The following is a 14,061-nucleotide window of genomic DNA, read 5'->3' on the forward strand; positions in this document are numbered from 1 at the left end:
AAGGTACTGGTATTTCTCCATGGGGACTGCCCAGGATGCTTTTTTTTTTTTTTTTTTTTTTTTTTTTTTTTTTTTTTAAATGGTTACTGGGGAGGTGAGAAGCCTATTCAGTTCTTGACCGTCTTGTTGAAGTTACTCTGTATGTCTCCTCATATGGCATAATGTCTCTTCTGATAAGTGATACAGGAAATTAAACAGGATGCATCAGCTTATTTTCCTGTATAACCATCATCTGCTACTGGTGAAAATAAAACTGAGTCAGATTTAGGACACTAGTATTCAGTTCTTTAATTATATCTTATCATTTTCAATTTAATGCTTATACAATATCATTACTGCACCTGCTTTTAAGCTTAATCCAGAAGATACATTTCCCACAGGAAAAAAATGATTTTTTTTAACTGTCTGCTTTTATGTAGTATTTTAGTTCATTCTTCACCAGAAGTGGAATCATGTTAAAAAGAGAATTCAAATCCTCAGTTAAATTCCTAGGTCATAACTATGCGCATAACAGTGCTGCTATTTAAGCGTAGGCATGGTTTTCCCTTCTTTTACAGAAAATTTAAATCACTGTATCAACTCAAGCTGAAATACCATCTAACTTTACAAGTGGAAGTATTTTGGAGGGGTTGAAATCTTTTTAAAAAAAGCAGCAAAACACAGGAAGTCAGTGATCATAAGGCAGAAGGTGGAAAAATTCAAAACTATGGATAGTATTGTAGTCTTAGAACAAAATGTTCATTTTTATTTTGTGCACTGTAGTTCTGCGGCTTCCAGTCATTACTACAGACTTCATCTCTTCCCTTAAGAGTGAGTGGAGCTAGTCTTAATTCCTTGCTATACTTCTGCCTACGTAGCTACATTCCATCTAAGATAATTTGTGTGATCTTTGCCTTTACTTTTTAAACTGCACAACTGTAAAATATTGCTAGATCTCTCTTTAGAGGTGGAATCTCTCTTTAGAGATAAATGGTTGTATTATAGTGTTACAGTTTTCTAACTGATAAAGGAACCTTTAGGATAAAAAGTCTTGCATAAAAAGAGAAAGTATTAACTATTGTAAATATTCCTTATGCTTTATCTGTATGAGAGAAGCTAGACACAGTGCAAGACAATCTTCTCTTTTATAGTTGTCTAAAAAACCACTTTTCATGCTTCTGTTTTTTGATTCACGCTGTTTTCTTTAAACTGAAGAATGTAAGAATTGACTTTTAAGAAGGTCTGGAAAGTAGCTAAGTAAAAAGTTGAGTCAGTTTCATTCACCTTAAATTCTTCTTTTTTTGGTATTTAATATTCTTCCATGGGGAATAAGTAATAGGGGCTGAGTGCCTTTAATCTATTTTGAAACTGCCATGCATTCTACACCTTCAGACAGCATTAAAGACAGCATGCAGTAATGGAGTAGTTTATCTCGTCAAACATTTTTAGGTTCCTTTTCCAGTCAGTGGCAATGAAAAAGAACCTTTGGAGAACAATTCTTTCTAACTCTTAGAAACCTCTTTTATGGTGGAAGGAATTGCCTTTCCACTCCCTGGACTAGAAAAGAAATCTGGACAATTATCCTAGACTTAGATTTTCTAAGGCACAAATTAATGCAAGAAGTTGATGGTAAGTGTCAAGCATGGTCTGGTCTCTTGGATCTTGGACCTTAGCAAAACGGCTTCTTTGTTTAGTCTCTCACTCAAACCATTCCTGGCTCGTGGAAGTCTTTTAATGTCTTGGCACTTTGGTTCTCTGTCCTCAAAATTGTAACAACTTTATTTTCTGTTTTTCTATTGTTGTCAGTCTCATATATTTACATGGTAGGGTTTTTATAGTAAGGACTCTTTCTTACTGAATCATTACCAAAGAAGTGTTGCACTGTTCATTTGACTTGATTTGTTACGCAGGAGAAAAACTGCAGCTGTATGAGGCTCCAATATAGAGGTTTAGGTAAAAATAATTGGAAAGATGATAGACTATTTAGTGCAAAAGAACAAATTTCTGGCAAGGTTTTATTGATGACAATAACTTAAATAATAGCCAAGAAATATTTTTTAAAATATATCATTTTTTCACTGTAGTCATCAAGTAGACGGCAGCATCCTTTAAATAAACATCTTTTCAAACCTTCAACTTTCATGACATCTCATGAACCTCCAGTTTATATGGATGAAGACGATGACAGATCCAGTTTTCACAGCCATATGGATACTGCAGCAGAAGAGGAAGTATCGGTATGTAACTTAAATAAGTCAGAGAATGTCTTGCTTACTGTCATTTTAACCTTGTTTAGTGAATAATATGAGGATTAATATCTCTGCCATAAAATAAATATAATCAAGTAAGTATTAAATGGTAGTAAGATTCATGAGCCATTTTGAATTATAAACATGTTGTTAATATTAAGGCCTCCAAATTGCAGAAAATTTAGATCAAATCAGAAAGGAGGTATGTGAAAGAAGTAATAAACAGTTTTGTCCTGAAACAGCTCTGAAAGGTCTTAGTTGCAAATTTTCAAAAAGTGATCTGACATGAGATGAGTTTGAAAATCACATAAATTGTATAGTTTTTGTTCTGGTTAAAGATGTGTTTTAGAAAAGTTACATAGAGCTCCAGTAAAATCTGAACACTGTTGGCATCATTGCTTTTTGTCTTCCTTCCCTGGCTGAATTAATTATTGATTTTTTTTTTTTTTTTTTAATCCGCTTCAAAGTGTGAACTAACAGACTGAGTTGTCAATCAACAAGCAAATTTATGTGTTTTTAGAGGCAAATCCTAGTGGACATGCTAACCCAATGTATTATTACAAAATGTAGTGTGCCACTTTCCTAATTTATCACAGGCAGTAATACTACAAGAATTTAGACATATGTCTTTCCCACTTCCATATAGAATCATAGAGGGGACTGTATCCTAATGCTGGGTGCTGGGCAAATTTCACAGCTGATGTGAATCACTGTAGCTTTACTGTACTTAGACTGACTTACTAATTTTTTTTTTTTCCTTGAGGGCCTAGTGACATCTTGTGTGTGAAAAGCTTGTTGCATAATAGAAGTATTAAGGCTACTCAGTAGAAGTCCATTCATTTTCTTGACTTTTTTACATGCACTGCGTAATCTTCCTTAAATTATATTGGCTCATGTATTACTCAGTCTTAAATCCCATCTTCACTCACATTCTGTATTCTCTCTCTGATGGACTTTTGGTTCTCTTCAGACATTCCTGATAACTTTGCATATTCCAAGAACCTTTAAAGGCCTGGAAAGAGAAATGCATATTAGAAGAGGTGCAGATTAGTATTTATTTCAGTTGGATTGTTTTTGAGCAAACATTCTTTTGTTCTGTATTGGTTTTAAATACATATTTTCTAACTGTTCTGAATATTTTCCTAAAACGTTTTGGTTTTGCCATGGTGTCCCACCTCTAATAAATATGGGCACCATAAATCAACTGGAATTTATTTTCATTTGGATAGGAGTTACTGTTTTACTGTTTTATGTTTTTGCAGTAGTAGGGGTGGACTTGTGCCTCCTTCCCTTTTTTTTTTTTTTCCTTTTTAATTTTTGGCTTACTCTTTTTCTTTCTTCACTAGTGCAGCATTTCCAGATGGATATATTTCTGGCTTGCAGTAATGTAGAAAGACACAGGTGAGCTCAGTTACCAAAAAGATCCCCATTATCAGTGCAAAATAGAAGGAATTTGGAAGAAAAAATAGATCATGAACTATATTCAAAATGAACGTTCAGGATTCTGTTCTAAAGTTCTAGTCAGGTCTCTTAGTCACGGTCACTGTCTTGGAGAAAAATATTTTGCATCAGCATGGTGGAGAAGAGATTCAGTATAGCAAGAAAATTATAGGAAAGGTTTTTTTGACTGGTTTACAATGGAAGTACCAGGTCCTGTTCCCTAGTAAAGACAAAAGGTTTTGCCTGGTTATTACCAGTCAGCTTGACTGGTATAACCATTTCTGAAAAATTGTTTTAGTATGAATGAGTTATTCCCAAGTGAAGACTCTCTATTCCCAGTAGAATGAATTTACTTTTCAGTTATGATTACTTCATTTTGTGAGTAGTCTGATTATTTTAGAATAATACAGCTGCTTACTATTCCAGAATGAAATGTCCACATAGGGAGCTATTATATCATTGTTTATGCAATATATGGTTATTTTGTGCCAGGCAGTCTTTCTCAGAAAAACTTCTGAGATTTGCATGGAAAGTGAATCCCTGTTTTATATTAAGAGGATGTAGCTTACCACCACACAACTTAATCATGTCATTTAACCTTGATTTTTCTGAACATTTGCAGTCTAGTCCTTTATATAGGTTCATAATTACAATTAAATTATTTATAAGGGGTTTAGAAATTCAGCACTAAAGAGCAAGCTTCTTTCCCTCACTTCCTTTTATAACTTTACTAAATAATACAGATTCTTTAATCTTCATGGATTCATAAAAAGAAATTGAAATTATGTGTGTAGGCTACATTAGAACAATTTTGATTACTGTCTTCTAGTTGTTTTCCATAACTGAACATTCCTGTCAGTATAGCATCTGAAAACTCTTCTACGTCAATAAAGATTTGTCATCTTTGGAAACAGCTGACATCTACCAAGTACAGCTGCTACAATTAAACAGCCATCTTGAAACGGGCATCTGAATTGGAATGAGAGCTTCTGTCTTCTCATAACACAGAGGTCCTCAAACTTTGTTGAAGAAAATTGGATGAGAAAAACCAGAAATTGTGTGTTTCTTTAAAAAGAGAGAACCATTTGTTGTAAATCTTTTGCAAAGTTGTGTGCACCAGCCTGTAGGCAGACAAACTTTTTCATAATTTAGGAAAAATAGCAGTCTATTTCCTTAAGCTGTTAAGAGACAGCATGAAGTAATGGGATTAAGGAGTTGGATAACTCTGAAACTTCTACTCTTCCGGTCATGGAATGATGATTCTCATAACTTTTTATTCACACAGGTAAAGGTGAGAAGTTAATACTGTTAAGATTGACTGTCTTCAAATAAAAAAAAAATATATAATGGAAGCTTGGTACTGTCTTGTTTTACGAGTCTTTTAAAAACCTGAGTTTGTGCAGAAAATCTTAAAACCATAAAAAGTTTTTGCTTTTAATATTTTCACAGCCTTAAAAGTACTTGAGAACAGTGATCATAGCTGTGCTTAGAATAATACTGTTCTGTGCCATTCCACAAAATAGTAAAGAGAAAGGTCAATTAACTTGGTAAAACTGACCTGACATTTCAGTTCTCAAGTATAATACCAATTGCCAAATATTTAAAATAAACTACCTTTATCTTAAGCAAAAGCTAAGTCTTCTACTGCAGCTGCCATTTTGCCCACAATGAATGGATAAGTGGATTTTATGTACATTGCAGTTAGGCATCTAAGATGAGAAAAATACCTAGGAATTAAAGTTAGGCACTACTCTCTCCTTTATGCTACAGCTGAGCTCTTCACTAGAAGAAACTTGTTTGTAGGATAAAATGTTTTTTGTTTTAATGCAAATAATAAAGTATAAATAATAAAAAATAAAATGTAAGTTAACTGTATGCAGTGTTATGTGCTATGTTTTTAAAAATAATTTCTCAGTATGTTTCTTAGTTAGAATACATTGCCAGCATTTTCTCAAAGATTATTAATCATACATAGTGATTTATGGAATATATGTCTTACTAGTTATATTCCTGAAGTAAAGAATGTTTCTCTTTTTTTTTTTTTTTTTTTTTTTTTAACCATGGACAGGATGAGGAGAGTATTCCAATAACATATCGAGAGTTACCCGAATACAAAGAACTGTTAGAGTTTAAAAAATTGAAGAAACAGAAACTCCAGCAGATGCATGCAGAAAGTGGATTTGTGCAGCATGTGGGATTCAAGGTGAGACTGAGAGATGTTGTTCTTTTACCCAGTGTATAGTAGAAATTTTCAAAGGTAAAATGTTTTGGATTTCCTAAAAAGGCTTTGTTTAACATAGCAAGTTTGGTTCCTTAGTTCTTGTTCACTGTGTCTGCATTCACTCATCTTATTTAATAAAAACAAGTAATTCACTCTTTTCGATAGCTCAGGTTTCACTGAATACTGATATTGTATGAAAATTCGTAAGCACACTGTCTTTCTCTCATTCGTGTTATGAAAATACAGCTCTAGAGCCTTGCTAAATCATTAAATCATTACAGAATTCCATTTGACACTACACTCTGTTTTGACAGGGATTCATTTATGATAATTATCTGATTATGAATTTGGAGTAATTTTGTCTCTACCTGAGGCCAAAGAAGGAACAATGATTTCAAGTTAGAACAGTAATAGATGAAGAATTATTTTTTTTTTTTTTCTGTAGCACCTTCCTAATCCTATCAAGTAATAACTCACAGAAGTCGAAGCAAGGACATGAAACAATGGTTATGTGAAATTAAGAAAATAAATACTGTTAAACGAATGTGTTGTCCTTGTATCAACTAGTAATAGGCAACATGAAAGAAAGGGTGTTCTCTAAACTGTATTTTCTGTTTCGCATGGGATTTTCTGTGTAACTGGTTGCTATGTTGGAACAGTTTCTTCACCTTGCTTAGTGTTATACAGCTAGATTTATTTTCTAATACTTATTTTTACAATAATGCAAAGATATTCAGTTTAAAGTTCAGTTCAAAATGACTGGAAAATTAAGTCAGCCTCATTAGTTGACATTGACAGACTTAATCATGGTGTTAGACTACCAAGGTGCTTTTAATTTTTGCTGGTTTTTTCGAAAGTTAGCATAGTGTGTTCAGGTTTTGATTTGGTTTTGGTTGGGTTTTTTTGTAAGTTAGCATTTTCAGAATCAAAACTTTGATCAGGCAGACCAGACTTTTAGGTAACAAAGTGGTCATTTTTTCTACATAAAATTACTCTGAAAAGTAAATTGGCATTATGCAGTGTCAAGTATTCAAATTTTGAAAGTTTCTTTGCAATATGAATTTGATTTTATTATGCATTGTAGTAAGCAATGAAACATCATGATCATAGGCTGTTTTCCCTCAGGAGCGCTGCCCCACTCCGTGCACGGGCTGGACGGAGCTTGCCTAATAAGCAACCATTCAGACCACTTTTGGTTCTGCTTGGCCTTCAGCCTCATTTACTACACATTATTCAAAGTCTACTTTGGATATTGAATTATTGAATCCCTCATGGGCTTTTTATGGCTTTCATAACTATAATATCAGAGCACTTAGCAAATTTTTTTTTTTTTTTCCTTAGGAAATGAAAGGCATGGTATTATTTCTGTTTCACAGGGGAAAGAGAGGGAAGATAGAGCACATAAATTAAGGTCAAGGGTTTCCACTATCTTGGTTCTCAAATTGAGATAAGTGGAACCAATTTTTTTTTTTTTTTTTTAAAGTATTCAGCATTATACTGAACTTGATTTTTTTCAGAGAAAGCTCTGAGTATGCTTAGTCCTTCCTCAGTATCAACCGTCAAACTCTGAAAGTCATATGTGGAAGGAAGGGATACAGCTGTGACAAATCTGTAGGGTGTTTGTAACCCTGAGTGGATTAGTTGTGGCCAGGAACGAGCTGCTTTGCAAGTGAGTTTAGCAGATGCAAGGAGAGAACTTCAGGTTCTGAAGGACGATGAGCTATGAGAGCATAGGCTTGTTTCCAACATCTCTTTTTTTTCCTTTTCAATCCTATCTCTGCAGCACTCTTCATAGTTTAGATTTTTGAAAAGTTCTCCTTGCCTTTAAGTCCTATTTCCAGGTTTCCTTTTTTAGTCAAATATCTTCGCATTTCTGCCCCTCTTCTCTACTATCATGAATTTTTCATTCAGTCTTGATGTTTCATTTGTACTGTTTCTTCCTCTTCGTGCCACGCTCTTCTTGGACTTAGCTGCTATTGTGTTGTCCCTGTTTCTTGTCAGGGGATTAGCTCGTCTTCTTGCTCAGCTTGACTTTTAGGTTTCTCTTCCCTTTCCTGAACTTATTGTCCCACTTCCTTCCCAGCCATGTGACTTTTAGTTCCCGCCCTTCTATAACGTGTTATTTTATTTCCAGAGTTTGAAAGTGCATCAGTCTGACCTGTCATGTCCTGATTTACAAGCCTGTCAGCAGCCTCCCAACAGGCTCTACTGGTCTAGTCTTACTGCTTTCTTCTGCTGTGGAAAGTTGGTCTATATTTAGACGTTTCATATGGTTGGACTTAAGCTATAGAAGGGCCACGTTCACGTAGTGTGTCACAGCAGTTCTCACAGCCAGGTGAGGATAAGCAGTGCCTGCAGGCAGGACTAGAGGTCTGCTTTTGTTGAGCAGGCGGATAATGTCATCATGGAGCATGTGGGGAGTGGGAAGCAAAGCGAGAGGAAGATTGATCAATCCTCAAGGCTCTGGAGGGCCTTTCCTATAGTATGAGGGCTGCTTTATCCATGAATACATTGTGATCTGCAATGAGAAGAATTCAGCTGTGTGGGCTGGCAGTAGTCAACCTACACACATGCATTTCTGTTCAGTTTATTGGTATGTGCTGTTACCAACATCAGTCATCACAGTTGCTGTTTTTTCAATGCTCTTCCGTCTACTTCACAGTGCGATAACTGCGGAATTGAACCTATCCAGGGTGTTCGGTGGCACTGCCAGGACTGCCCTCAAGAAATGTCCTTGGATTTCTGCGATTCTTGTTCTGACTGGTGAGTAGTATACACTTCTACTTGTTATTCATAATTAGCTTTAATATCTCTATGTGGCTTAATTGATCTGTATGTTGGAAATCTTTGCTCCAGCATAGGAGCCATCTCCTTCCTGTGTTGGGTGAAGTGGAAGATACTTTTGCGTATCTTTGTGGGAGATGTATTTTGTAAGCATGCTCTGGATGGATTTTTTTTTTTTTTTTTCTTAATACAGTGCATAGGTAGATTTGGTACTGTAAAATAGTGGGGGAAATTATATTTTATTAATTAATTGTTTATATCAATTTGGTGTGAATCTGTTAATATGATCACTGCTTCTGAAAGTTAAAGATAGTGAAAATATTTGACTTTTAAACTGTTATCTTTTTCTTTCCCTTGCAGTCTGCATGAAACAGAGATTCATAAGGAAGATCATCAGTTAGAACCTATTTACAGAGCAGAGACATTTTTAGACAGAGACTACTGCATGTCCCAGGGCACCAGTTACAATTATCTTGACCCAAACTACTTTCCAGCAAATAGATGACATGGGAAGCAGATGTACCATCTTGGGCTTACTATCCTCTTTGAAAAATAACAATGGCACCATTGTTAATTCTGTGCACATTTTGGAAAGACTCTGCTTTCCCTGAAATGTCGCTCACAGCATGACAGCTTCCTGGGTGTACTTGTCAAACTACAGCTTTGAGCTGTCATGGTTCTAGATCACTGAACAGCAGCTGAACATTCCTAGTGTGCAGAAGGTTTCACTGGGAGACTTTTCTTTCACCACGTTAGTCATTTTTAGGTGGTGAATCTAAACACAAAAGAAAAACATACAAAAGGGGTGAGCCAGAAATGAGAGCACACATTAAAGATAGAGTAAATTCCAAAGGCTTTGAAGAACTTGGTTATAATGAGATCCAGAGGAGATGAAGTATTTATATAAAAACAGTTTAGTAGCTTGCAGTTTTGTTGTGAAATAGTTTTCAGCACAGTAACTGACTTCTTTAGGCAAGGTTTTAACCAATGACAGTGTTTGCTTCTAGGATGTACTCTAAAAAATACTCACTGTCCCGGCAATGGTTGGTTACAGGCCTGTATTAAATTGGAGCTGCTTAATCACATTGACTTTCAATTTTTAAATTTTTTTTAATTTTTTTTTTTTTTTTAAACCACAATGAACTCTATTTACCAACAGTGAAGCACTACAGGGGGCAACTGTGGCATTGCTTCCTTAACCAGCTCATGGTGTGTGAATGTTATAAAATTGTCACTCAGATATATTTTTTAAATGTAATGTTATATAAGATGATCATGTGATGTGTACAAAATATGGTGAAAAGTGCCAGTGGTAGTAACTGTGTAAAGTCTCTAATACTCAACATTAACTCCTTTAAAATAAAATACACAGCCTTCTGCCTCTGTATTTGGAGTTGTTAGTGCAACTCATCAAAGAAAACTGCCTAATATAAATCATATATATGGTAATAATTTTTCCTCTTTTGTAGTCTGCACAAGATCCATGAAAGATTGTATTTTTATTACTATTTAAACAGTGATTAAATTTAGCCTGAGCAGTGAGCAAGGGTTCACATGCATTCTTTTATACTGCTGGATTTTGTTGTGCATCATTTAAAACATTTTGTATGTTTCTTCTTATCTGTGTATACAGTATGTTCTTAAATAATGTTCAATTGTCAGGAGAACTGTGAGAAATAAACTATGTGGATACAGTCTGTTTATATATAGAATGCTTGCTGTGACTTCCTTTCTGTGTAGTTCTGACTTTTCAATCATGATGGAAAACATTCAAAGGCCGTGTTAATAAGTCATACAAATACTCACTATGCAGACCTGCAGGATGCCCGGCGCCTCCCTCTGCCGTTAATTTCAGTGGGAACGGAGGGGGCTCTGCGCCTACCAAAATGTGCTTCACCTTTTGCAGGATGAGCGTTTTCCTTTTCTCATATCTTACCAACTGTTCTTTTCCAGATTGCAGAAAATTCAGATTTTAGTAGCCTTGGTACACTGTATACCATTGTCTGAGAAGCTTTGTAATTATTGTGACATATTTTAGTTAATATATTTTCTATTGAAATGTATATAGCTTGTGATTTAGAAACGATTATTTTATAACTGTAATAGACTTCCAATTGCTTTGAAACTTGAATACTCAGAGTAGCTAGAAAATAAACTAATTTGACTCAAGATGGCAATAAGAAGGATAATTGGCTGACTGCACCTAATAACTTTTAATTATAAACTGATCAGTATTAAGTTTTGCAATAAATTTAGGTGTAGTTTATTTTGCTTCAGAAAAAAAGTAATTTCAAGCATTTTATTTAGAAAACAATACAGTACGGTTACTAAAACACTGAGCAAGTATCATATGTAAATATATGTCACTTATCTAGCGTACTTTGATAAATTTAATAAACCTTGAGAAACACAACACAAAAATTCACACGATGTATTTTAAATTGGAAAAGCTACTGATCTGAGAGGCTCCCTAATTCAATAAAAATGTGCTTTCCACATCATTAATGCTCTTTGTAGGAAGCTAGAGTTGGTCAAGCTGTATTATCAGGGAGAGAATCTGTGGTAATCTGTGTTTCCTGTTGATATCCTGAAAAAATCACTGGAAGAAAATAATAAAAGCACATTAATGAAAATATGATTAAGTACAGATATTCAGTCATCAGTTTACGATAGCTTGGGAATAACAAAAAGCTGTGGTATAATTTGAATGAGATTGGAAGCAGAAGGAGAATTTCAAGTTTGAATGACCCAAGAAAGAAGTGTCTTGGATAAGTCCTCTTTTTATTGAATATGTATAAATATTTATATTTCCATATGCATGCATATACAGCTATTTCTCTTGCGTATATTATGAACATATGCAAATAGATATCTAATGCACATACACCCAGTCAAGCATGGGAGTTTTTTTGGTTTGTTCCACAGAAAAGACCAGAAGAAGCAGAAAGAAACATGAAACTGAAACTGTATGTTAAATAATTTTTGTCATTTGATTTAAAAAAAAAAAATTGCAGCTGATCATTGCCTTTGTTCCCATCCTGCAGAAGTATGATACTCCACACTTTTTAACTTATATTGTAATTAGAAGTAATAAAAAATACTCCAGAAAACGTACCCAGATGAATTTCCAGCTTCATGGTAACTCCAGAATATTTTCCTATTTTTTTGTTTTTGAAAAATACTACACCAGAGAGCTGCTAGTGCTTCGAGGTTCGGTTTAGGAAAACCTGCCCTCTCAAGCTGGTGCGTTACGAAAGTCTCTCGCTTAAAGCTGTTGTACTGCAGACGTTACTGGTCACTTAATGGCACTGCTCTGGAGCTGGAGAAGCACTTCCTAGAGCATCAGAGGTAAAATTTAGGCTATAAAAGGACCCAGGGAAGAAGGAACAGCCAGGATATGAAGGATAAGAACATATCTAACACAGTCCCTTAAAAAATAATTGAATTAGCATTTACAGGGCAAATGCCGAGGAAGAAAAAGAAAACAGAAGAATCAGCCCTGAATGGAGAAAGGACATATTCTGTAAGCATGCTGATTTGAGCTATATTTTCAAGTCATGTACTGTGATTTAAAAACAATTAAACCCACGTGTACTGTAACAGAAATCATTACTCCTCATTTTTGTACATGTTTTATTTGTATTATGGCTTCATTACAAGAAAGGTAACTTTAAAAATACAAATCTGCCGCATAAAATACAATTTTGACAATAAGAGCAATCATGCAACCCACTCCAACTGTGAATTCATCCAGTAGTTCCAGTAAGAGGATGCATTTACTTTACAGAAATGTCAAATAAGCTTTTATTTAGCTATCAGAATACCCAAGAAATTCCACAATATTTTGGCTAACCTAATGGAAATACAATATGATCTTTACAGACTTTTTTTTGCAGATATTACAAATGAATGCCTTACGAAAGATGCAAGCAATTTGAATCAAATAATCCCTGACATTTTCTTTCCCCGGAGTTTTGGCAGTGCCAGTACAAGACAACATACGATGATGTGAATTTTGCATTCGAAATACTTCCAAAGTATAATTTAAAGACATCTTCATACATTCTGGCTCATAGTCAACTTTAGATGTAGACTTTAATTAAATTAGTAGAACTGCTCTTAACATGGATAATTACTGGATTGCACATTTTAACTATACAATACAATCATCATTTTCACCTCAGCTCACAAAACTGGAAAGTTGTCATTTACAATATCCTACAATTCCCAGCAGAAGACAAGGCTGTCTCAAAAATGGTGTCTGCTCCACAAGAATGGATTGATAGACTTCCATGATCTTCAACCATATCTTCACCTTTAATTAATTCTTCTGCCTTTTGTTGTAACAGTGTTCTGGGGATGTGTGAAAAGTTTCTTTTACCTTCTAGCTTGACTAACTCCAGCTGTCTTACAGCTGCATGTAGCAGAGAATAGATTTTAGTCACTAAAACCCAAGAACAAGCCAAGAGATACCACAAAAAACTAATACTGTTAATGAAAAGAAAATGGGAAACTTGTAAACAGGAATCTTAATATGCGAAATGGTGAATGATGTGGTTGAAGAGCTCGCTGCTGGCCTTGCACTGTCTGACTTCCAACCAAATGTATGAGATCATGAAATACAAACGGGAGCTGCTCTTCGCCATGCTGCTTTTACCCCATGAGGAGCAAACAACCAATAAACCAATGTTCATAGTACAGGGTTAGCATACAGACCACTTTCTATTGAGTTGTCAGAACAGAGCAGAAAGATTTCAACTAAAATGGCATACCACATGCACACACTCCAGATTCCTCCCAAGAAAGCAGTATTGCTTCGAACAGCATTTTAACGGCGACTGACAAGTGCCCGTGAGGTGAGGCTGTGGATACACCATTACTGCGTTTCTGGTGAAAAAGAAAATGCTGCCTCTTCCTTTTGCAGAAAAGAGTCAATTGTCTCGCAGACTTCCAGAAAAACATCCTCCTGTGTTCCTTCTGCATCAACCTGTGAAGCAGGCAAAAACCATTAGTTTTGACTAAGTTATAAAGCATTATCTCCGAATCTAAAGATTGGCACAAAAACCCGGTCCAATATAAAAGAAAAGTTTTTCTGTTTCATGTTATAAGCATGCTAATGTAAAGGAGCAGCTCCCATAAACCAAATTATTCACTGTGTCTCCAGAGCTTTATGTGAGAAGATTCTGTAGGGTCCCATCACCTGGAGTAAAGTACATTCATCAAACGCGGGAGCATAAGCTCTTCCTCCTAAGTACTCATCTTTTAAAGTAAAATTACACCTTTGATATACAGAACAGTTTCCAAAGATTTTTAGAAACTATTTAAACATTTAATACTCTCCAAAAGAAACCTAATAGAGGTACTTTGATATCATACCATTAATGAGAG

General features: G+C 35.1%; 2 protein-coding genes across 5 annotated transcripts in view; one reads left to right on the forward strand and one right to left on the reverse strand.

Annotated features, from left to right (window-relative positions):
- Positions 1–10,378, forward strand: part of ZZZ3 (zinc finger ZZ-type containing 3) — a 59,535-nt gene extending 49,157 nt beyond the window's left edge. For 2 of the 4 annotated variants that reach the window (XM_086753179.1, XM_086753180.1), the window contains exons 10-13: positions 2,064–2,216; positions 5,737–5,871; positions 8,552–8,652; positions 9,034–10,378. In XM_086753179.1, the coding sequence (XP_086609305.1) occupies positions 2,064–2,216; positions 5,737–5,871; positions 8,552–8,652; positions 9,034–9,178 (534 nt within the window). In that variant the 3' untranslated portion in view covers positions 9,179–10,378. Of the gene's footprint in view, positions 1–557; positions 811–2,063; positions 2,217–3,574; positions 3,630–5,736; positions 5,872–8,551; positions 8,653–9,033 lie in introns of those variants that run through there. The other 2 variants (XM_086753181.1, XR_015259170.1) reach the window with 2 other exon arrangements.
- A 1,057-nt stretch (positions 10,379–11,435) lies between these two features.
- Positions 11,436–14,061, reverse strand: part of AK5 (adenylate kinase 5) — an 87,969-nt gene continuing 85,343 nt past the window's right edge. Inside the window, exon 14 of the mRNA XM_086753182.1 lies at positions 11,436–13,660. Within this exon, the coding sequence (XP_086609308.1) occupies positions 13,550–13,660 (111 nt within the window). The 3' untranslated portion in view covers positions 11,436–13,549. The remainder of the gene's footprint in view (positions 13,661–14,061) is intronic.

The sequence above is a fragment of the Chlamydotis macqueenii genome, chromosome 8 (genome assembly GCF_036417535.1).
Source record: "Chlamydotis macqueenii isolate bChlMac1 chromosome 8, bChlMac1.mat, whole genome shotgun sequence".
Lineage (NCBI taxonomy): Eukaryota > Metazoa > Chordata > Aves > Otidiformes > Otididae > Chlamydotis > Chlamydotis macqueenii.